Source organism: Periplaneta americana, chromosome 4, assembly GCF_040183065.1.
Source record: "Periplaneta americana isolate PAMFEO1 chromosome 4, P.americana_PAMFEO1_priV1, whole genome shotgun sequence".
NCBI lineage: Eukaryota > Metazoa > Arthropoda > Insecta > Blattodea > Blattidae > Periplaneta > Periplaneta americana.
In genome coordinates this window covers 39,032,150-39,058,035 of record NC_091120.1, presented here as the reverse complement: position 1 = coordinate 39,058,035, position 25,886 = coordinate 39,032,150, and the positions used below count along the sequence as shown (strand labels likewise).

Below are 25,886 nucleotides of genomic sequence, written 5' to 3'. Positions count from 1 at the left end.
ATAGGCTATTCGGTATCTCGTAAAACCAACCTGTGCATAAGGGGAAGAAGAATTGAACTGAGAAGCTTCTCTCCTTCCCTACGCTTCTACTTGATGCTAGCGAGATCGCTTACCCCCAGTATAAGGTTCTTACTATATGCTACGGCACACATAACCATTTGATTTCACGAGATAACGAATTACCTATACTTACAAAGAAAAGTCATAGAAATATAGTAGGATAACATTGTCGTATGTAGTGCTCCATTATGTTATATTATGAATTGCTCAAAACCGATTCCAAAACATATCTCAAAATTGTGATTAAAGCCTCTTAGGACAAGAATCTCAATTGAAATGAATTGAAGACAGAGAACTTTTGTCACATTAGTGAGTTTAAGGTAACCCTATGTTAGAGATATATGAAAGTGAATTTTATATAAATGTGCTACCAGCATTTATGCCCAGTTACGATTCATATCATATGCATTATTGTAGTAGAAAGATTTAGCTTCAGGGACTGCTAGATCAAGAAGCTATCAACAACTTCTTGTTTTATATCAACGTATACTACTGTCATCCTCTGAGGAGTTTAGTGCTAAGAGGAATGCGGTTCCGACTAGTCTAGAGCGGTATTGGAGTGGGAGGGAACAGTGACAGCGGCAGTCTGGAAGGAAGTACAATCATACTGAAAACATTCGCCCAATTTACGAGAGCAGTATGCCTATTAGTTTTCTAACGTATTTTTTGCGAGATAGAGATACAACCATTCGTACTTATGTGTTCAGAGAAGGAAAGTATTGTAGAAAATTTTTTTTATTTATTCTGGTGAAGTTAAGGCTATCACACCACCAGAAATACAAATACAATAAAATAAATAAAAAGAAAAATAATAATACAACTACAATAATATAAATGAAAAGAGGAATCATACTATAAAATTTAATGATTAGTAGAATTGGATTAAATTTATAAAGTACCAATTTAAATATACTGTACTGCTGAACTCACTTGAGAAGTAAAACTACTTGATTTGCATTTTAAGATATCACCAAAAAATTATTTTCGCAAGACATTATAGGAATCTGTTTTTCACGATACCAATCACACATATTCTAAAATTCCAATAGAATAAAACCAAAAACTTTTCCACAGCATGTTTCCTTAAAAATGACTTTTAACGGTGAAATATTTAATATGAGTAATTCAAATAATATTAACATAGCTAACATCAGGAAGATGTTTGAGCAAAAATTGCAACAATATATTTAATATATTAATAACAAAACCATATAGGCCTAGGTAAACAATATGTATATGAAATATTCACACACTACTACAAACTGAAGACTGCATATTTTTGGACGATTAATACTTCCCACTCCGCTCGGCTCGGCTTCTCTGTAGCAACAAAAGAATCTACCTGCAACACCCCCGCACCGATGGCAAGAATACCTCAGGTCCCAGCACTAAACTCGTCGGAGGAAGACAGTACATATCAAATAGATTGAAAATAGAGTTAGTGTTCTATAAGAATTCAACTTCAACTGAAGTTGGATAGAATAACACCGAATTTCCAGAGCCAATTTCATTCTATTATATAGAATGAAAGAGCTATTAAAAGACGCTAAATATCAATAAGCCACTTTCAATGTCGCCTGGCATATAGCACTGTAGATTTACTTAAATACTGAATGTTACATGAAAGGTATTGAAAAGAAACTTAAATTTTCTATTCGAAACTTAGTTTTAAATAATGGAATTTGTATGTAGTTATGTACACTTTATTGTAACCTTGTCTGAATATAATAATATACACAAAATAATATTAACTGTAATTACACGTTAAGTTTTTCTTTGTTTGCTAGAAATGTTAACAATTACAGTGTTTTTTAAAATAACAATACTCCAAAAAAATGCAAATTTGAGATATTAAGCATGTGGTGAGCGTATTGTAGCTGCCATCTACTGAATTATTTGTTAGGGGGAAAAACACCATAGGCCTATGTTATAGAAATTTTCAGTGATTTTCATAAAACAATCATAGTCCAAAGACATTTTTTGTGAAAACAGTTATTGTCCAGCAGGATGATGGTAGCATTTACAAATATCCCATTCATATCATCTTGAAACATTCATCCTTACGATTTTAAAGTGTAGTAGATTGGCAGTACTGCTTCTTATGTACGAGGCAAAAGTCACCTCAGTGGAAAATACTTTAGGACGTGAATTGTTGAATTAGTTATGGAATAATCTTTAAGTGCAGAAGTAACCCAATAGAAGAAACTTAAGCAACGAAAGGAGAAGAAGCAGATTATAATAAATAAAAAGAAGATTAAAGGAAAGTCACACTTCAGCCACAACAGAGTATTTTTTTTAAACAACCACTGTCCACAGTTAACAACATTTACACATGTATTTCTATGAAGCAATTTAAGTTATAAAATGTACTTCAGTCTTCACAAGTTTCTACAACATCTTAAGAAATGACATGATGAATTTCATACAATAAATATCAACAATACCCATGCCAGATGCCTGAAAATGTATTTTTTGGACTATGGTTGTTTTTTTCAAAGAAAAAATTCGAAATAATTTATGATTTATTTATCTATTATATTTAATATAAACTTTATATTTATTTTTTGCAACTTTATATGCACTGTAAATTTAAACTTATAATTTTTGTGCTACTAAGGTTTAAAATAGTGTAAAAAAATTGTTGTTAATACATTGCCTGTATTCATTACTAGATATTTTGTTTGTTTGTTTGTTTGTTTATTTAATTCCCTAATTAATTTATTATTATGTTAAGCACGGTACACCAATTAATGTTATGTTCCAGATTGGGATTTCGATATAAAAGGTAGGTTAAAAGTCACTTGAATTTAAAGTTTTGGTTACACATAAATCGTGCATTAACACAACTTCTATCAAATTCATTTGTACATTTAATATAGTGATATTATTCTATAAAAAGTTCACGGAAATATTCCTCATGAAATGACAGTCACATGGTGACAAATCGGGGCTGTAAGCTGAACGATCCATAACCTTCTGCTGTTAAAAAAAATAATCACAGCCCGCTTGCCACCTTTTGACACTAGTCACATCAACAGGTGTCCGACATCTACACACAGTCTGTATGTAGAAGAAAACTATTTTTTGCGAGATCGTGCGTATTTGCTTGGTTTCCGCACAAAACCAATCCGCGGTAAGTCCAAAATTCCACATTCAGTATTCCCAACCTAACACACACAACAATTTCCCTCGTCTTACCGCTTAAGTGACATATTGATTTTATTGCTTTAGGCTTTTAACATATGTTTAGAGACGTTCAATATAGTAATAATTATAAATTGGAAACTTACCACTGCAATTTCACCTAAATTGCACTGTTAATTATTGTTTTTAAATATTTGCAAAAATTAAGTAAACTCTACAACTCCACTAAAGTTACTGCATTCGTGATGCAAGTAACATTAAGGAAGCCGTGAAAAAATCAACAAACTTGCCGATGTTATTACTGCAACATTTTATATAAATGATATTGTTAAAATATTAAAATGAAAAATAAATCATTACATAACCTTACCGTTTGTTTTAAATTCGCATTTATAGACTGGGGGAAAAAAAAGACAGACGTATATCACGGCCTGCTGGAGTATAGTAAACACAGAAAAGATTTTAAAACAACAATGTTGAAGATAGATATTTTTGTTTTGCAAATTTGGCGTCATTGAACAGAAACCAAGATGGAGATTTCATTGCAACTAATTAGAAATTCCTCTTTCAGGTATGTAATAAACGATCTTCGCACAAAATAATGTACGATACACGAGCGGTATGTTTTCTTTCAATTCTCGGAAATTAAAAAAGCTCAACTACGTTTCGCTTTTTCAAACTTTTGCTCGAACATGAAAACTTCAACATACCGCTCTTGTAACGCATATTACTATTCCATTGCACTACTCAAGACGATTATCAATAAATTAATTATAGTCAAGATCTGTAATAAGACTAGCATCAAACGAAAATACATTTATTTTTTAACAAAACATCAATACTAATAACTTAATAACTGTAAATAGGTATATTACTACTGTAATAATATTGCTTAATAAGATATGTATCTAAGAGGCCATGAAACACTACACCATCATAACTGCAGAGAGTTGCTGAATTTCAGTATCTTATGCAGTAAATACTAGTTTATGCCTTTTATATAACTGACTGAATGACATATAAAGTGGAACAAAATGTTTTGTTAACACAGATTATGCAAAACATTTGGAAGTGTCACAACGCTATACATCATTCTCATTTGCAGTTACCGTAAACTTGTCATGCAATTGAATATCCAAGTTAAGTACATAAAAATAGAAACTAGACGTTTCTTTTGTATAACTTTATTGTGGGTTTTTTTTACAAGTCATGCAAAATAACAGCAGCATAAGTATAAAGATGAGGTTACCTCGTTTCTGGACACGCAGATTCTAGTTTTGTACCCACATGTAAGGAAAAGACCAGCATGCTATTTGCTCAGTGCACAAATAGGTCCATGGTCTGGTGACACGTTTCTAGCTCCGGCATATGGCTTTCGTATGCATTAATCTGATTGCAGTAGTAGTGCATGTTTCACCGTCTACTTTGAGACTTTACATTATTACTTCTGATTTTCAATTATATAGGATGATCCACGACTAATGACACGTGCTTTAGGAATCAGTTCTATGGCATATTTTGAGCATAAAAGGTCTCGGGATCGATATCCGGCCCCGGAGAAATTTTTTCCTTGAAATTATCGAAGTACTATAGGCCTATTAATCACAAAATAAACATATCTAAGGATTTTCAAATATATCTCTTTCCACTTCTATGCACTTGGCCGCACGGCTATGAATGGCGCTTAGGGTTCCGTACCTCGTTAGGGCTGTACCTGAAGAGTTCAGATGATACCACCAGACCTATCTTCCCCTTCACCCTCGTACTTCACGTCACAGCACAATCCACCGTTTAGTTTACTTTCCAATGTTTATATTAGGATCAAGCAACTTCAAAGCCTGATTCACATTAGGACGTTTAGATTTTTACGAATAACTTTCAAATTAATGATAATCAGAGCCATGTTCATATGATATTTTATACTCAAAATTGCCTCTAGAACTTATTCCTAAAGCGTGACTCATTTGTCTTAGAATCACTCTGTATATGGAAGCGCAGATTTTTTCGAAATGAATTGCAATGTGTTAAATAATTTTCTAAAATTATAAAAGAAATTTAAGACACACCATGGGAAACATAATATACATATACACACTGCTCTGGGCAATGACTCTGTCGGTAAATTGGTCTACACAACTGGTTTCGTATGGGTGAATGACGACCGACTCAAGTAATTTCCTTTATTAAAAAATATAAAATAGACTAAGACTGTGTGGAGCAACGATTAGCACGTTTGATCGCGAAACCAGATGGCTCGGATTCGAATCCCGTTGGGGAAAGTTACCTGGTTGACGGTTTTTCCGGGGGTTTCTCTCAACCCAATATGAGCAAATGCTGGGTAACTATCGGACTCATTTCACCGGCATTAGGCTATCATCTTCATTTCATTCAGATGCTAAATAACATGAGATGTTGATACAGCATCGTAAAATAACCAAAAAAATGTAAGTCCATAAACCACAAAACCATCTTACATTCAACAAAATCTGCATTCTTCAGGTCAAAGGAGGATTGCTTAATCATCGGAAGCAGCATGGACAGATGTCTAGAAAGTGCATTTTGCGCTCTCAGACCCATTCGCTTGCGTTTCAAGCATCTCTTCAAGCTGATGTAGAACAGGACACGTTCATTACCCCAGATATGATGTGCAGAATTTTGAAGAGGATGAGCATCACTATCAAAGCATTCATTCTTCCAAAACCCTTCACTGCATAGAAAGTCTTTACAAAATGGGACATAATTTATCTAATTAAAATTAATAGAAATGCATCCGATTATAAAACTTTAATAAGAACCTTTGTAGTGTTATGGATAATACTACTAGTTATTCAAGGAAAATAGAGTCATGTGAGGATCTTTTTGGCTGTTATATCTGGTGACGGATACAGAACGCAGTTGACAATATATTGTACAAGAAAGGGAAAGCGTTGTAAATGACATTTATTTTGATCCCAATCCGCTTTTGCCTAATGTATTGGCTAGATCTCGAACGAAATTGAAACCTCATTCACTATTTTACTCTGTTCTCAAAGTTTTGACATGTTTTATCTTATTATTGTTATTATTAGGGTAGAGCAGGGTAATTTTAAACACTTGTCACTGATTTCAAATATATTTCAACATTACACAACCCTCAGTAACGGTAAGCATGACAAAGAAACATTGTGTTATTTTTAGATCTTTCTTTTCCCTGAAAATGGGTTTAAAATTATAAGGTTGACCTTTTTTCATCTTTTAATTGCTAGTTTACATTTTCCCCATTGAGAGGGGGTAATTGTAAACACCAATTTTCGTACAGGCTATCAGACACTGAACATTTTTTGTTCTGTTTTATTTCGTCCCTTTAACCTATGATATATGACGATGTAAGAACTCAGTACCTCTCCTGAGCTTCACCATAACTCTAGTTACTATTTTCACATCTGTGACAACCTTCTCTAAATTCTCTACAGTGTAGTTGGGTGGGGGTCTCTTTGATTACTGAAAAGTACGAAATTTAACCATAGTAAAACATGTTTACAATTACCCCAAAGGAATTAAAACTATGGGGCAAATGTAAACACGTCATAATTTAATGAACAGAGGTTATGGGAGATCTAAAAACCATTTTAATAAATGTTAACTACTATATGTTACTCATAAAAACAACATATTCCTAAAAAAAAAATAGCACTGTACGTTTACTTACAATGCCAAAAATGAGAGGTCAAGCAAAATTCTTTCTCAACTTTTTTTGTAGACTCTTACAAAACATTCGTTCACAACTAAGCAGTTACTCCTGTTTGACGCTGAACTGCTTTGTAGGTTAGCCTACATTTAATTTAAATATTCCCCCGAATTAAAATTTTTATATTGACAGTTTTGTATTTCTCACAGCATTTGTTTACAATTATCCCTGTTTACAATTACTCTCATCTACCCTATTATTATTACTATTATTATTATTATTATTATTATTATTATTATTATTATTATTATTATATTATTACTACTATTATTATGTTTTCTTTAAGCGGAATAACATCGAGCAAAATTTCTGTATGGAGAGATCCTTCGTAACTTCGCAGATGAAATTTACCGATTCTACGCTATCAATACCTGAATTTCACCTAAAGCGAGAGAATAAACCATACATTGATACATCTTTGATTTTATATCCCGTTAAGCTAGTGTTTAGTCCATTACCCTCCTTTTTATTGTTCATGTAGATAATTTCATATCAAACACATCAATTTTATCGGGACAAATTAATGAACTCTCTTTCATTATAGCACTTCATTGATTTTGCAATTTCCAAAGCAATAACATATCTGGCATGAAGTTTTCTTTCACTCGTATCTCGTTTCAACATATTTTAATACCGGAACTATTATTTTAATTTAGTTTTTTTTTAATGTTGTAATTAAAGGGTTCAGAGCCATAGTGGGCCAAGCGCCGTTTATTAAAAGCGTAGAAAGCAAGGGTTAAAGTTAAGTGAATACCATAGTTTAATGAAGATTGACATATAATTTAGTTTGAATGGTATACTTTATATTACTAGCTATATGTTTCCATCGAATTATGGTCATAACTTCATTTTAATCCTTGTTTTCTACGGTTTTAGTAAATGGCGCTTGGCCCACTATGGTTCTGAACCCTTCAATTGCTTCGTCCCCTCTAGCCCTACGAAACGAAAATTATTTTTATTATTATTTTCTAATGTATACATTTCCACTTATAATTAGACAGGATATGTTCATGCCTGCTTATGATTTCATGATAATCATTATGACATGTTTCCGAACAGACGTTGTAGGTTTTGATAAAATATAAATCTAAGCAGGTAATCAGCCACTGATAGATACTTGTTTGCTGGAATTGTAGGGGAGTTGGATGGAAGAAAAGACAGTTTACCGCACTGCCTCTGCAAAGTCACTATTGCTAGTGATCACGATTACATTTTTGCCGATGCCTGGTCTAAGCAAATCGCGTTCATGGAAAACTCTACCCAGCAACATCAGAGACTAGTGGAATTTAATAATATTCAGAAACGAACATTGTAAGCGTTTTCTTACTGTGTACAGTACAAGTAAGGCAAATGAAAATTTTAACTTAATTGTAAAAGTCTTGAAAATGTTACTAATTTATTTCTCTTGAAAACTGTACATTTTTTTTTACAATTTTACATAAATTAATCAACACCAGGGCCATATCTATTACGTTGTTCACAATATATTTTTTTAGGTATGTATCTTAGGTTCTTTTTTTTTAATAAACACTTTACATAATTTACATTAAATGAGAAAGATCTCATCCATCGAAATAGAGTTAGGAAATGATCCCAGGATGGAGGTAGCATTCCCATTGTACAATTATATTACAGTCACCTTTAGATCTTCAGTTATTTGCTCAATTAAGAAATATACGACAATAATTAATATAAGTACTTGTACATTTCTGATTTGTACTTCTTATTATATAAACACTATAGACCTGCTTCTATTTTTTTTTTACTTTATATTTGTATTCTTCCTTTTTCTTTTTTAATTTACGTCTTCTCCCTGCATTTGATTTAGTATTTGTATTTGTAGTGGTGTGATGTGATATCCAGTCTGCTGTCCAAAAATCTGAAAGTTAGAATTTATAAAACAGTTATATTACCGGTTCTTCTGTATGGTTGTGAAACTTGGACTCTCACTCTGAGAGAGGAACATAGGTTAAGGGTGTTTGAGAATAAGGTGCTTAGGAAAATATTTGGGGCTAAGCGGGATGAAGTTACAGGAGAATGGAGAAAGTTACACAACACAGAACTGCACGCATTGTATTCTTCACCTGACATAATTAGGAACTTAAAATCCAGACGTTTGAGATGGGCAAGGCATGTAGCACGTATGGGCGAATCCAGAAATGCATATAGAGTGTTAGTTGGGAGGCCGGAGGGAAAAAGACCTCTAGGGAGGCCGAGACGTAGATGGGAGGATAATATTAAAATGGATTTGAGGGAGGTGGGGTATGATGATAGAGACTGGATTAATCTTGCACAGGATAGGGACCGATGGCGGGGTTATGTGAGGGCGGCAATGAACGTTCGGGTTCCTTAAAAGCCATTTGTAAGTAAGTAAGTAAGTGATAGGAAATATCCAATTCCTTAACTACATCAGATTAAATGAATGAATGAATGAATGAATGAATGAATGAATGAATGAATGAATGAATGAATGTTTATTCCATACATGGCCATTATACATGTACACGTCAATTACATAATACAGTAAATAAAAAACACAACAAAATTAAAAACACTACAAGTTAAAATACATTTAAAATAAATAATATAATCGAGTAGTATTGCATATATCACAACTTGTGATTTAAGAATTCTTTGACTGAATAAAAAGTTTGATCAGTTAAAATCTGTTTAACTTTCACTTTAAATTTTGCATAAGGTAAAGATCGTATCTGCAATGGTAATTTATTAAAAAACACAACGCCAGTATATGTAGGAGATTTTTCATATTTCACAAGTCTATGATTGTTTATTGAGAACAGATGTGCATTTCGTGTGTTATAATTATGATAATCTAAATTCTTATTGTATTTATACTCATTCTGTTTCATGAAAATTAGGCATTTGTAAATATAAATGGATGGAAATGTTAAAATGAATGAATGAATGAATGAATGAATGAATGAATGAATTAATTAATTAATTAATTAATAAGCAAACAAGGAAGTTAGTAAACAAACAAGTAAATAAATACGAAAATAAATAAGCAAATAAAGAAATAAATAAGTAAACAAATGAAAAATAAACGAGTAAAAATAAACAAATAAATAAACAGATAAAGAGATAAATAAATAAAAAACGAATGTAAATAAATAAAAAATCATACATACAAACACACAAATAAGCAAACGAGCATATAGGTAGTCAGACGAGCATACAAACAAGTATGTCAATAAGTAAATAAATAAAAATAAATAAGTATATAAGTAAATAACTAATAAGTAAATAAGAAGATAAGTAAATAAATAATTCCTACAGAACTGATGGTCTAGACCTTAAAAAATCATATAAGAGGGTTCGTGTTAAGTTATTGTATAAAGTGTAGCTAGTTACTGATGTTGACACACATTTGCATTGAAATGCACTTCTCAACCTCGATGAACAAGAGTGTGATAATGGAACAAAAAAGTAGATGGAGAATGTCCATCTTCACTGTCGTTTTTTCCTTCCCATGTAAAACACAATCGTGAACAGCAGATTCTGGATCATCAGTCGCGCGCTGTAGTGAGACGTCCGCCGTTATGCTTGCTCGTCTGTACCGTTCCCTCGGCTTGTACACACTGTCGTGCTGTTTTATTTTCGCCTTTCAGTCTCAAGAGCACGCTGGAATAGCGCGTTCTGAGTTGAAACCATATTTCTTTGTCTATTATACCTCCTCATTTTATACCGAATTGCAATCCAATGCTGTGTAGGAAAGGGTATATCTTTGCAACATTAGACACATTCGCACTAAACATTAAAGTCACCCACAAACATAAGTCAGCGAATTCTCTGGCTAATTGTAGTGGAAGGTGCGAACTTCGTCAATTACACAGCGAACATGAAGTTTGCGCCATTCGCTACAATATTGGTCCTGTTCATCTGAATGTTAATATACTGAAATTGAAATAATAATAATAATAATAATAATAATAATAATAATAATAATAATAATAATAATAATAACAACAGAATCATTATCACTATAACCACGAATTTAAATTTTTGTGTTTTTGTTGGCTTCAATTTGAAATTCATCTGCCAGTCTATTAAGACATCTGATAACTCTCTTTTTCGAGTTAAGTCTAATTGCAGTTTTTACAATTCTGAGACTAACTATATTAACTCCTTAAATATGCACAACATGACCGAAAACCACCGGCCTATTATCAGACAGTATATCTCATTTCACGATATTTGTCAGAGGAAGACAATATTGTTTGCATACATCTGAAGTTTGATTAATGTAATATGTAGATAGCGAAGTATGCAATGGAGGAGGAAAGGAACTGGTCACACTACCACATTATCTCCAGGCTTAGTTGCCTACTGAGTGATCCCTTATTTGTGTCACTTGTGAGGTTTAAACCTGGTTTTGGACAGTTGACTGGACAAACAATACTCTAATTCAGAAACATACAGGTCCTAAATATTCGTACTTCAAAAATCAAGATATTTGAAAGACTAGAATAATGAAATCATAAAAGTATTCGAGCTGTTCTGAAACTGAATATTTGTTGCCTCAAGGAAAAAGTGACAGATAATGGATATTATGGTGAAGAAGAAGAAAAACAGAATAAATAAATTGTTTCAATTTCTCATTGTATCTAGTATTTTTAGGATAGAGATTGAATTCATATTTCCTCTTCCTAGATAAATTTCGATAAATTTAAGGGTCTTGGTCCTGATGAATGCAAATTGAAATCATATTTTCTCTTTCTGAAGATACATTTCTGAAAAATTTAAGGATCCTGATGAGTGCAAATTGAAATCATATTTTCTCTTTCTGAAGATACATTTCTGAAAATTTAAGGATCCTGATGAATGCAAATTGAAAGCATATTTTCTCTTTCTGAAGATACATTTCTGAAAATTTAAGGAACCTGATGAATGTAAATTGAAATCATATATATTTTTTTTCCTGAGTAGGGGAGAGTCGGGTAGTATCGGACATCGGGTAATATCGGACAGTGAGTTTTTTTCATCTACCACACGATGATAGTACCTGATTGACATGGTTACGTTTCTGTGATGTCACATAAAGAAACGCAACCATGTCATTCAGGTACTACCATATGGTGGTAGATGAAAGAAACGCACTGTCCGATACTACCCGATGTCCGATACTACCCGACTCTCCCCTATATATTTCTGAAAATTTAAGGATCCTGATGAATGAAAATAGAAATCATATTTTCTTTCCCTGGATACATTTCTGAAAATTTAAGGATGCTGACGAATGCAAATAGAAATCATGTTTTCTTTCGCTGGAAACATTTCTGAAAAGTTAAACATCCTGACGAAAACAAATTGAAATCATATTTTCTCTCCCTGGGTACATTTATGAAAATTTGGAGATCCCGATGAATTGAAATTAAAATTATATTTTCTATTACAGAAGACATTTCTGCAAATTTAAGGATGCTGGTGAATGCAAATCAAAATCATGTTTTCTTTCTCTGGGTACATTTCTGAAAATTTAAGCATCCTGATGAATGCAAACTGAAATCATATTTATGAAAATTTGGGGATCCCGATGAATTTAAATTGAAATTATTATTTTCTTTACATGGTTGTATTTCTGATAATATAAGTATTGTAGTGAATGCAATAAGTTGTAACTGGATGCTTGTCATCCTGAAGATTAAGGAAAAGATTGTGGTATTTGTGAATACGAACAAGAAAAATTATGATTGTCGATGAAAGGAAGAAGAAATATTATATTTCTCATTTAATACTTTATACATGTTATTTGAAGTCATTTTCAATTCTAGAGTGGATGATTTTACAACAATAGGACGCTCAGTGGCTGAAAATAAAAGGCTTAATTTCTTCAGATTACTGGTTCCATCTAGAAGATCATAGGAAAATCCACTCTCCTTCCCTTCTCTTTCACATATTGCATTTCTCCACTCCTGTCTATCTTGCGTCTAGTTTTCAAAATTTATCCACCCATCATAACCTAGACACACGATCACAACACTCCTTAATATTATCCATTCCCTCCCACCGAACATCCTCATATTCATCTTCTTTCACTGTGGCTGTTCCTCGGCTTTGGAATTCCCTACCGAGTAATGTCAGGGACTGTCAGACATTAAACCAATTTAAGAATAGGCTAACGAAATATTTTTCTAACAATTCTTGTTAACAATAATAGCTGTTTCAGGTTTCTCAATGTTTAATGGTTATATATATCACAGAATAAATATTTAAGTTATTATGATGATGATGATGATGATGATTATTATTATTATTATTATTATTATTATTATTATTATTATTATTATTATTATTATTATTATAACTATTATTTCTTACCAATGTTTATTATTGTCACACTAACATTACTTATCCAACTTTCATTATTTACTTTCATGTTGTTTTATGGTCTAGATATTAATGTAATGTAATGTAATAACTATGTAAGCAATTGTATTCAATTAGAATAAGAGTCTGGCTGGGCGGAAGAGAAGGCCTACTGGCCTTAGCTCTGGCAGATTAAATAAATAAATTATTATTATTACTATTATTATTACTATTATTATTATTATTATTATTATTATTATTATTATATAAACAAATCTGGTTTCATTTTAGAAATTTCTTATTGTAAGCTCGGTGGTGTAGACACAACGAATCCATCCTTTCCGCAATGCAAATACTCGATTACTCTCCTTTGTAAACCGTTTTTTGTTAACGTCATCGTAGATTATTACGGTTCGCACTTTGCTCGTTTTGTGCTAGCACAATCAAAATCACTTGTGTCGTGCTATTTTGTTTGTCCCTCTTGGACTGGTCATCACGCTCCATTTAAACACGGTTCCGCCGAATGAAATGCATTCGGAAAACGGCCACCGAGAGGGAGAAGGAGGTCCAATCTGTTCCATTGAAAAGCAACCCCCACTACCCCATCCTTCTTCTCATATATAAGCAGCAATCAACATTAGCATCTCACACATTTCACATCCAAGTTCTCCGTCAATGTCAAGTCATTGAGGCAATCATCGCTTCGCCGACCGCTTCGCATGGTCAGTGGTTCTGTGAATAGAGATTCCTGTTGAGTAATCAGCCCGGACTCTGCATCAAATAAGATGTCTGCTTGTAGCATTACTAAGCACCTGATTCTGCTTACAACGTTAAGTGCATTCGTCAGTTGCGTCTCAGTTGAGACAAGGAATAAGTGGATTAAAAGTGTGGCGCCATCAGGAGACGGGACGTCGTCAAACAACATCGTTGACGACCTCAGCGAAAACATCGAATACGTCTCTGCAGGAGATAATATCTACAGGGGAGTTGCAGGGAGCCTGAGCGAGTCCTGGAACTCATGTCCAGACGACGAGGAACTGCTGAGGAACGCGTCCATCTCTTGTTACGGGGTGAAGATTATGAGGAGGGTCATGGCGCAGCTGCTGGACACTCCGAGGAATTTTCAGCTCGCAGACGGCGTTCAGCTCGTCAGTATTGAAAACTCCGCTCCTGGAGACTCCTCGTCTTCCGAGCCCACGTCCAGGAGCATGCAGAAGGATGACAACGGCTTGTTGTCCAGGTTTCAGAAGTTTCTCAGCAGCCACGAACTTAGAATTCGTATCCCGGATCTACTGCCCTCAGGAGAGGAATGGTCTCGTATCCTACAGCAGCTGAAGTCCGATAAAGAAGGTAAGTTTCTCAGTCATTTGTTCGATATTCGCTTTTCACACTTCAGAGGCAATACTTTGTTAGAATAATAAAAATTAAAAATTATGTTTATGCTCGACCATGCCGAAATGTAGTAATTATACACCTGGTAGCAGTCCTTTAATGCATGTCATTAAAGTACACCTATTCATTAAAGTTCAGGTTTTCGATTATTCTCGGATATGCAATCGAAAGACAACGAGGGAAACGTCACGGAGACTGGAAATCCAATACTGTCGCAGAAGGTTATGTTCTGTTACTATAATAATTAGCGTTAATTGTAAATAATATTCAAATAAATTCAATTTGCCATCTCGTTTTTCAATTCTAAATCAATTTTCAGGTTATACATTCTCTGCATTACATCAAGGTTAATGACATTATTGTTCCTCGGAAAAAATCAATACTTTCGCGTCTGAGCACATCTCACAATTCAAGAGTTATGAACAAGGTCACTTCCGATCTTCTGTCAGATACTACTTCTGAATAATTTAAAGTTAGAAATATGGTCGAGCATAAAAAGTCGTATGAAACTTGCCGATAATGGTAATTAATACGCTCGTATGAAAATTATGAAACTCGCTTGCGCTCGTTTCATAAACAAACATACTTGCGTCTTAATTACTATCATTAGGCCTGTAGGGTCGTTGCATAATGTACTATTAAGTGATATGCAAATTAATTCTGCAAGTTTTACTATTTTAAAGGAAATTTGCGACAAAAAAAAAACACACGACGCACACTTATTGCATTGTTATTCCGCAATAGCGTACTAGTAGAATTCTTCAGATGAAGTCTATTGTTTATTTTTTTTTTTAATTTTTTCACATAAGCCGATTAACATGTAGGTATACTATAATAGATTACCAATAAATTGATTAATTAAAGGACGAAAATTTCATCTAAATAAGAGGACTCGGGGAAGGATGCAAGAATACTTGTGGCATTACCGCGCTGAATGGAGATGCCAATGCGCTGACGTAGATATTGACTGCTTCGAGGGTCCCCAGAAAGCTGCACTAAACTTCTGCCTATGGTGGAGATGAGAGCTTTGGCTTCACTACTCCATGATAATTGGGAGAAAAATACGCCCATACTTCGGTCTACGTAAAATTTACAAAATTACTGGATATGCGACATTTTTGAGCTACGCAACAGCTTCCACACAAGCAGTGTAATGGCAATGACAGTCTTCACCGCCCACGAAACATGCAGAATACTCTCGATTGAAATGTAGATGAACTTTAATTTCTATAGCTTACCTGATTAATGCCAACATCTAGGCAGAAAAAAACATGTCTCTAAAAATTACGAATTAATAGAGATTTTTTTTTTAGATTTATAAGATTTTTTTTTTTGTCTTACTATTGATGTTTAGTTCTTCTGAAGTCCATATATTATATTCATACGAATTACGCAGTATAAAAGAGAAAGATATTTTAAATTCCATTCACTTTTTCTTCTCTTAATACAATATGTCAGTGTTTCCTTTTTTTAATCTAAAAGAGACTCGCAAAATTGTTTATTTCAACTAAAATTTTTAGTAGGTTATTTTACGATGCTTTATCAACATCTTAGGTTATTCAGCGTCTGAATGAGATGAAGATGATAATGCCGGTGAAATGAGTCCGGGGTTCAGCACCGAAAGATACCCAGTATTTGCTCATATTGGGTTGAGGGAAAACCCCGGAAAAAACCTCAGCCAAATAACTTGCCCCGACCGGTAATCGAACCCGAGCCACCTGGTTTCGCGGCCAGACGCTCTAACAGTTACTCCACAGGTGTGGACAACTAAAATTGTGTGTCTCGTGTCAACGATTATGATGATATCAAGATATCTGAAATGAAATTTATTTTTGTTGTCACCAAATACTAGCTTTTACTCAAGTATCATATGTAAATAGTCTCTGTTCTAATGTATACAGCACTTTTTATCATGATCTCAATTAACAATTGATGATCAGAATCTAACTGATTTGTTTTTCACAATGGAATGACCGATAACATTGTTCATCTGATATTGAAGTGTACGTGAAACAACAAAAATACAAAATGAAAACAAAAAACAAATAGGAGAGAGTGAATATTAACGACAGAGTAATTATTTCATGCCTCCATATTAATTATACAATCAGTGCACTCATTAGATCCAGGTACCCAGCTGCTGAAGTCGTTAACTCTGTAAACTAGCAATTTACCTTAATACGTGAAAATATTATACTATGTGTACTATGTATTTGTAAGTATTTATACAGAGTGAGACATCAAAACTCCTACATTTAAATAAGACTCAAGATTTTTACTTTGTTCAACATGAGATTTCGGGTTTCTGTACCTTATCATGGATAAAGAAAGATTCAACGCTTAGGAGCAATGTATTAGTTAAATAATTAAGAAAAACAAGAAAATATAAATCCTTTGCCAATAGATATTCTCCAGAACTGGAGACGCAAGGAACTACTCCAGAACTGGAGCAGTTCCTTGCTTTTCCTGATGCTGAAGACATTGCGTTGCTCCAAAACTTGAATGTTTCTATATCGTTTGGACGTTACAAAAACTCAAAATTGTCGTATCATGTTGAAATTCTTATCCAAAATAACACGTAATTAATCAGCAAAGTGTTTACATTATTATAACTTTTTGAAATATACTTTTTTTTTAGCTACATTAATAAGAGCTTCGCCTTAAATGAGTAGTAAATTTGAACTTATTCTTCGTAATATTTTGTCGCGTTTTTTAATCATCCTAAATATACAATCTACAGGCACATTTAAGTAAATGTGTTTATATCAAAATTGAAAGAGTTACGGAATTTTTTCTCATTTTGAGAAATTAACTAACGTAAAATATATATAAACCTTGCACTAATTACTAAATTATGAAACAAGTTAATGCATAAAATAATATAGGAATCGCAAATGTTTAGTTAAATGTAATTTTCTTGTTCTTTCTTCCTTACCGAACAAGTGGCCAAAACTTATGACAGTCAAATACCAATATACAATGCAATGGAAAGGATAAAGACCAAGATATAGTTGTCAATGCAATGTCTAAGGCACAGACAATATAACATTGTATTTTATTGTATCTATATATATACATATATATAATATATATAATTTGAACTGGTAATGGAAATTACGGGAAAACGGCTGAACGAATTTTAATAAATGGCCCCTCATTTTGAAGCTTGGAACCAAAAGTTTTTCGGAAAAATAGTAGTTTTCAGTGAAATGTCAATTTTCAATATAATTTTCCTATTTTTCAAAATCCATCTGTCGTCAGTTTTGAGAACTAGGTAATTGCATTCACAGCCGACTTGATGCATTTCAGAATAAAACAAAACACACACTACAGTAAACAATATTACACGAAGGCCATGATCTGCAAGAATGCTGACATATTTAGAGCTCAAATTAAATTGGTTATTAAGAACTTAACTTACTAAAAATAATTTACAGGTTCGATCCTGTGGTGTGTAATTTTCTGGTTACAGCTGTGTATTGGATATTAAAAACTACAAAACTTGAAGTGGTTTAATGACATTATTACCATTATAAATGAAATATTATTGTAGTTAATGCTATGATGTGACTATTTTAAATTAATTATACATATTAATGCTATATTGATGATATGAAAGTGAAACGTTTTGGGGTTATATAAGTATATGTAGAGAATAACTTAAATTAGATGTTGATTTCTATATTTTACCGAGTGGCGGCTATATAGTATGTGTTACTTGAAAGCTATAAAACTTACGTAAGATAATAATATTATTAAAATCAAATATTTTTATAATTATTAATCAAGTGGGGTTGGGTCTTTTTCATATATTTAATGGCGATGTGGCGTAGATATTTATATGCGTGGTTCTCTTTAGTATTGGCTCGAGAGAGAGTATCTTTCATTGTCATGGAAGCAAATTACTTTCCGAATGTCTGGTATTCTTCATTGAAAATAAATCTGAAAAATGTTTATTTGAACGTCTAATGAACTTAGTTTGCAGCATTTGCTGCACAAGCCACTAGTTCTTATTATAATTAGGAGGGGGAATCACTTCGATCCAGCTACGTACTAGGAGAATTATTACGCTTACCGACCAGCTAGGCGCCTTCCCAACCCACTGCGGAATCAGGTTTGGAGTAGGCAATCCCAATCATCCCTAACCAAGCCCACTCCGTGCGTCGCCAGACGAAGTTATGGGAAGACTGTGAAATTATTAGGGACTGTAGATCGGACGGAATGACGTTCTTGCCTAAGATGAGGAGACTGGAAAACCCCGACAGCCGCATCTATCACTATGGATTTTTAAAATGAAAATTCCCAGGACTCACAGGGACTCGAACTAGGACATCCTGCGTCACAGACCGCAGGTTTGACTGGTAAACATGATATTGTAAATCTTATTTTTCGTAGTAGGAAAATTAGATAGGCCTAACCGATTTTTAACAGTAGGCTGTTACGGTACTTTCTCTTTACCACTCCCAAAGTAAATGATACAAACAAAGCTTGTTGTCCTAATTCATTTCAGTTCCATCCTCCATCGTTGACCTCATATTAAAGAGTCACATTATTAATATCTGTTCTAAGCTCTCAACAAGACATGCTTTGAAAGCAAGCGGAAATAAGTGCTCTCATTTAAGTCTTTAACTACAAAATTGATACAGGTTTATGTTGGCCTAAATAGCCATTAAACGTCTAGATTATGATACGCTCAGGAAAAGGAAACTTTTATTTAAATTCCGCCCTCAATATAGTAGTACATCCTTAAAATTATAGTGTACAAATTATAATCTATATATATATATATATATATATATATATATATATATATATATATATAATTTGAACTGGTAATGGAAATTACGGGAAAACGGCTGGACGGATTTTAATAAATGAACTCTCATTTTGAAGCTTGAAACTAAAAGTTTTTCGGAAAAATAGTAGTTTTCAGTGAAATGTCAATTTTTAAACATAATTTTCCTATTTTCCAAAATCCATCTTCCGTCAGTTTTGAGAATTAACTAATAGCATTCACGGCCGACTTGATATTCCCTTCGCTTTTTTGTAAAGGAGAAGCGAAGCAAGCATCAAGTCGGCCGTATTGCATTTCAGAATAAAACAAAACACATACTACAGTAAACAATATTGCACGAAGGCCATGATCTGCAAGAATGCTGACATATTTAGAGCTCAAATTAAATCGGTTATTAAAAACTTAACTTACTAAAAATAATTTACAGGTTCGATTCTGTGGTGTGTAATTTTCTGGATACAGCTGTGTATTGCATATTAAAAACTACAAAACTTGAGGTGGTTTGATGATATTATTGCTATTAGAAATGAAATATTGTTGTAGTTAATGCCATGATGTGACTATTTTTCAATAATGCTATATTGATGATATGAAAGTGAAACGTTTTGGGGTTATATAAGTAGATGTAGAGAATAACATAAATTAGATTTTGATTTCTATATTTTACCGAGTGGCGGCTATATAGTATATGTTACTGAAAGCTATAAAACTTACGTAAGATAATAATATTATTAAAAATCAAATATTTTTATAATTATTAATCAAGTGGGGTTGGGTCTTTTTCATATATTTAATGGCGGTATGGTGTAGATATTTATATGCGTGGTTCTCTTCAGTATTGGCTCGAGAGAGAGAGAGTATCTTTCATTGTCATGGAAGCAAATTACTTTCCGAATGTCTGGTATTCTTCATTGAAAATAAATCTGAAAAATGTTTGCAGCATTTGCTGCAAAAGCCACTAGTTTTTTTATATAATATCATGTTAACTTTGTAACTCTTCTTTCTTATTTCCTGTCACTTACTATTATCTCATTTAATTTACAAAACTTACCACCAGACAGGCCTGTCTAAAATGACAAAGCATACCTAACAAATTGAAATGATATTAAATAATAAAATAAAAACTTACATTAAACATGATTTTAGAGAACATATAATAGAAGTATAAATCATTGAAATTATATGCTTTTGTTTCATAAAAGGTTTTTCAAAATATGAATAGATGATTTAAATTAAATCGTTCACAAAAATGTTTAAAATATTTTGTTATAGTTCCCTTGCTTCCAACGAATAGGCCCATATCTTCAATTGTCTTCAGATGATAACAATTTTTAAGAAAGTCAGTTGTTAGATAATTAATTAGCTTCTTCTCGCCTATAAGCTCTCTTTAGCGTAGTGGTAAGTTGAATGATTATAGTGTAGAGGGGCTAAGGTTCGAACCTGCGGTTAATTCATTTTGTAGCTCTAGATTTATGTAGCATATTGGTCAAGGGACAGGTATGTTCTTTTCATAGTAAATTAACGTTCCTCATACTTAATTGTAAACATAAGTAAATGGTATAGAATCTTTGAGATTTTTGTGTAAATTCTTCAATAATGTATACTTATATAATTGTTAAATCTTATAGATTTAAGTTCAGAAAATATGAGTTTAGATTGAGAGAGGAACAGAGGTTAAGGGTATTTGAGAATAAGGTGCTTAGGAAAATATTTGAGGCTAAGAGGGATGAAGTTACAGAAGAATGGAGAAAGTTACACAACATAGAACTGCACGCATTGTATTGTTCACCTGACATAATCAGGAATATTAAATCCAGGCGTTTGAGATGGGGAGGGCATGTAGCACGTATGGGCGAATCCAAAGTGTTAGTTGGGAGGCCGGAGAGAAAAAGACCTTTGGGGAGGCCGAGACATAGATGGGAAGATAATATTAAAAAGGATTTGAGGGAGGTGATATGGTGGTAGAGACTGGATTAATCTTGCTCAGGATAGGGATCGATAGCGGGCTTATGTGAGGGCGGCAATGAATCTGCGGGTTCTCTGAAAACCATAAGTAAGTAAGTAAGTAAGTATGAGTTTAGGAGTGCAATCATTAGGCCTATAATTTTATCATGATATCGAATTTTGACATTTTTTTTTTCATTTTCACGCTAAAATTTTATAGTAAGTATCCTAATTGGTAGAAGTTGTGTTAATGTACGAGTTATTTGTAACCAAAACTTTAAATTTAATTATCTTAAAAAAGAAATTTTCTACGTTTTCAACGACAAGTATTCATTTTATTTCTCAGCGGTTAAAGACAAAGTGTTAAAACTCGACATACTTATTCATTACTATCTCTGTTGTGAAATGGAGCATTTGATTGGCTGTATTCAACATAGTTTTATCGCTAGAGAATTTTAGGTACGGCAGTATTATTTTTTATTAATGTTTGAACTTGAATAAATTACATATATTTTTTTACAAATGAATAAAATACAGTAGGGCATTACTAATGCTCCATTGCACAAAATGCAGTGTTATCTTTAAGAAAAATTAGATAATATTTTTTGAAATAGAATTTTCACTAAGAAAGTTAGAATAAGTTAATTTTTTTTTAAGTGTTTGTGAGAAAATTTCAGTAGCACATCGCCTTGAGCAGATTTTGATTATCCTTTCTTTTTTCTAAAAAAAATTGAGAATCTAAAGACATGTTTGAAGTTCTACCGCAGGCAATAATGCCATATTGGATGGTGGACTGAAAGAGGGCTAAATAAACTGTATGTAAAACACTGATGGATAAAATAAGAATGACAAATTTATAAATTGTTTTACTTCATCTACAAGATAGGTAAGAAATATGAGAATATCGTTTGTGACGCTGATCAATAATATTGATACCCAGATTTTTCAGGACGTTTTAAATAACACTTAACAAATATAACAGCTCTGATAACTCATCTTATATAAATGAACACACTGTATGACAACTTACTACATAGGCCTAAAGTCACGATCTCTTTTAAATGAGATAAACTATATGTTAGGTCACTCTAATAAAATATTCAATATACGTATTCAGGTGTTAACAGTGTATATTAAGATGATTCAAGACATACATATTTGAAACAGGAAATACGATATTTTCGCTTTTCTACTTACCATTCCAATTTAAGGATAAATCGGAATATAGCGAACGCCAGTAGGGGAAGTTATCCCCAACCACATGAAATGTGCATTCGACACAACACTCGCCTATCACGTAGAGTGTCTGTTGAGCTAGTAGGGGAAAAGTGGAAGGGGTCGTGGGCGGAGCTTCTACGTTCGCTATATTGCGATTTACCCCTTTTGACATTACATACTTCAAATATAGTCCCCTGCCATGTCAACAATACGTTGCCAAATTCTTGGAAGGTGGCAGACTTCATCCGCAGCAGCACTTCTGGATATATCTCTCGCTAATCAATCTAAAGCTGTTCGAATGTCAACTCTTGATTGAAAGTGAATGCCTCGCTTCCACCGAACTTGCAATAGTTCAGTATGGTAGGACTTCTCCCCCATAGGCTACTTGTAATGCATGTTTTTCTGTTGCAACTTGGATTTTTATGAAACATATTTTGTTCTTACCTTTAGGGCTGTATTGTTTACTACAAATCAGAAACAGATACTGTATTTACAAAATATAACTACTTCGAGAAAATCGCTACTCTATTACGTAGTACAAAATTTAAATGGTCACCGCTAGGAGCACTGATTTATACCATTCTTGCCATTACTTATGGAATGCTCTATTATATTAACAACCCATTCATTAGTGTAAAAGTAAATTATAATATCCTTAGCAATAGATAATATTAATGTACTTCATATTATAACTATCTATAGTAGATGAATAAAAATTCATTTTTCACTGTGACAGCAATAGGTAAAATGGATATCTTGTGTGCATTCCCTTACATCCACCCTCCCCTTTGCTTTTGGCTACAGGCCAAAAAGTAGACGCGAATTTCGCAGACTAAGAAAGAGATTTAGCTAAATATCATGTACTTACTTGCTTACTGGCTTTTAAGGAACCCGGAGGTTCATTGCCACCCTCACATAAGCCCGCCATTGGTCCCTATCCTGAGAAAGATTAATCCATTCTCTATCATCATATCCCACCTCCCTCAAATCCATTTTAATATTATCTTCACATCTACGTCTTGGCCTCCCTAAAGGTCTCTTTCCCTCCGGCCTCCCAACTAACACTCTATATGCATTTCTGGATTTGCCCATACGTGCTATAAAACCCTGCCCATCTCAAACGTCTGAATTTAATGTTCCTAATTATGTCAGGTGAAGAATACAATACGTGCAGTTCTGTGTTGTGTAACTTTCTCCATTCTCCTGTAACTTCATCCCTCTTAGCCCCAAATATTTTCTTAAGCACCTTATTCTGAAACACCCTTAACATATGTTCCTCTCTCAAAGTGAGAGTCCACGTTTCACAACCATAAAGAACAACCGGTAATATAACTGTTTCATATCGCCCATGCTTGCTACATGCCCTGCCCATCTCAAACGTCTGGATTTAATGTTCCTAATTATGTCAGGTGAAGAATACAATACGTGCAGTTCTGTGTTGTGTAACTTTCTCCATTCTCCTGTAACTTCATCCCTCTTAGCCCCAAATATTTTCTTAAGCACCTTATTCTGAAACACCCTTAACATATGTTCCTCTCTCAAAGTGAGAGTCCACGTTTCACAACCATAAAGAACAACCGGTAATATAACTGTTTCATATCGCCCATGCTTGCTACATGCCCTGCCCATCTCAAACGTCTGGATTTAATGTTCCTAATTATGTCAGGTGAAGAATACAATGCGTGCAGTTCTGTGTTGTGTAACTTTCTCCATTCTCCTGTAACTTTATCCCTCTTAGCCCCAAATATTTTCCTAAGCACCTTATTCTCAAACACCCTTAACCTATGTTCCTCTCTCAAAGTGAGAGTCCACGTTTCACAACCATAAAGAACAACCGGTAATATAACTGTTTTATAAATTCTAACTTTCAGATTTTTTGACAACAGACTGGATGACAAAATCTTCTCAATCGAATAATAAAAGGCATTTCCCATATTTATTCTATGTTTAATTTCCTCCCGAGTAACATTTATATTTGTTACTGTTGCTCCAAAATATTTGAACTTCTTCATTAGTGTAAAAGTAAATTATAATATCCTTAGCACTAGATATTATTAATGGACTTTATATTATAACTATATGTAGTAGATGAATAAAAATTCACATTTCACTGTGAGTGCAATCGGTGAAATGGCTATCTTGTAAGCATTCCCTTACATCCCCCCCTCCCTTCGCTTTTGGCAACAGACCAAAAAGTAGACGCGAATTTCGCAGACTTAGAAAGAGATTTAGCTAAATATCACGTAGACGGTGATGCAAATATAAATAGTAATACCATTCGTAGTATGACAAGAAATGGATTTTTGCGAAATATGCGAAGCCTGAGAAAGTATGTGTTATGTTCGTGAAATTCCTCTTTAAGTTTTTTAATTTCCTTGTTTTCCTCTTGTAGAATACTCCCATTTAAATAAATAATTACTTTTTATAAGCAAATTATTAGTTTCGGCTGATATCCTATGTATTTGTTTTCGTTGCAGCTTCCGCCAGGAAGAAAGACAAGGGCCAAGGGACGCTGCTGGCGATGGGTCTGATGATGAAGGGTATGCTGACCGCCATGGGCCTCGGCGGGCTGGGCCTCCTAACCATGAAGGCCCTCATGGTGAGCGCCATGGCTCTCATGCTGTCCGCCATCGTCGGCATCAAGAAGCTGACCTCGAAGGACGATGACCACGGCGGCGGTCACGTGGTCAGTGTCGTACCTGTGCATCACTCTGGTGGAGACCACGGCCACTACAGGAAGAGACGCTCAACAGATGGCGACATGGATGATCCTGCTTGGCTGGCATACAGAGCCTACCGTCAGCTGTTCTCTAAAGCGTGAAGTTGTAAAATGTTTACGCTAGGTGGCAGAGCATGGAACGTTACAAGTTAAATCTGACAGGGATTAATTACAGATGATTACCTATTTTTAACCTAGACCTTGCACTTCTGCGATAATTTATTACGTATGTGATTAGGAAGTTAAAAAAGAAACACCAAATAGACTAATTTCAATTGTGTGAATGTGTATTTATGAAGCTAATTATTGTGAAATTGTAAAACTAACACTTAAAGTAATGTAATTGTGCTTTAAATTAATCTATTAAAGATAAAACTAATACTAAAATACATTATTAAATTCTTATTCAATACCTTCAGATAATGTCAATCTTACATGACCTTACTGAAATTCTGCTGCTGTGGCAGAAATTAATGTAATAAGAAATTCATTACATTCGATCACAAGACGACAAGGGAAATAACGAATGGCGCCATTTTTCACATCGTTTCTAAGTGGTT

General features: G+C 33.6%; 1 protein-coding gene across 1 annotated transcript; it reads left to right on the top strand.

The window, feature by feature from the left end:
- The first annotated feature begins 13,917 nt into the window (after positions 1 to 13,917).
- Positions 13,918 to 25,652, top strand: Osi5 (Osiris 5). The gene is made up of 2 exons (XM_069823208.1): positions 13,918 to 14,608; positions 25,085 to 25,652. Exons 1-2 carry the CDS (start codon positions 14,044 to 14,046, stop codon positions 25,426 to 25,428), a joined length of 909 nt encoding a protein of 302 aa, XP_069679309.1. The 5' UTR covers positions 13,918 to 14,043; the 3' UTR covers positions 25,429 to 25,652.
- The last annotated feature ends 234 nt before the right edge of the window (positions 25,653 to 25,886 follow it).

Coding starts and splice junctions, on each gene's coding strand:
- Osi5 (XM_069823208.1), top strand. CDS start 14,044: ATGTCTGCTTGTAGCATTACTAAGCACCTGATTCTGCTTACAACGTTA. Junction 14,609..25,084: donor GCTGAAGTCCGATAAAGAAG/GTAAGTTTCTCA, acceptor TTTTCGTTGCAG/CTTCCGCCAGGAAGAAAGAC.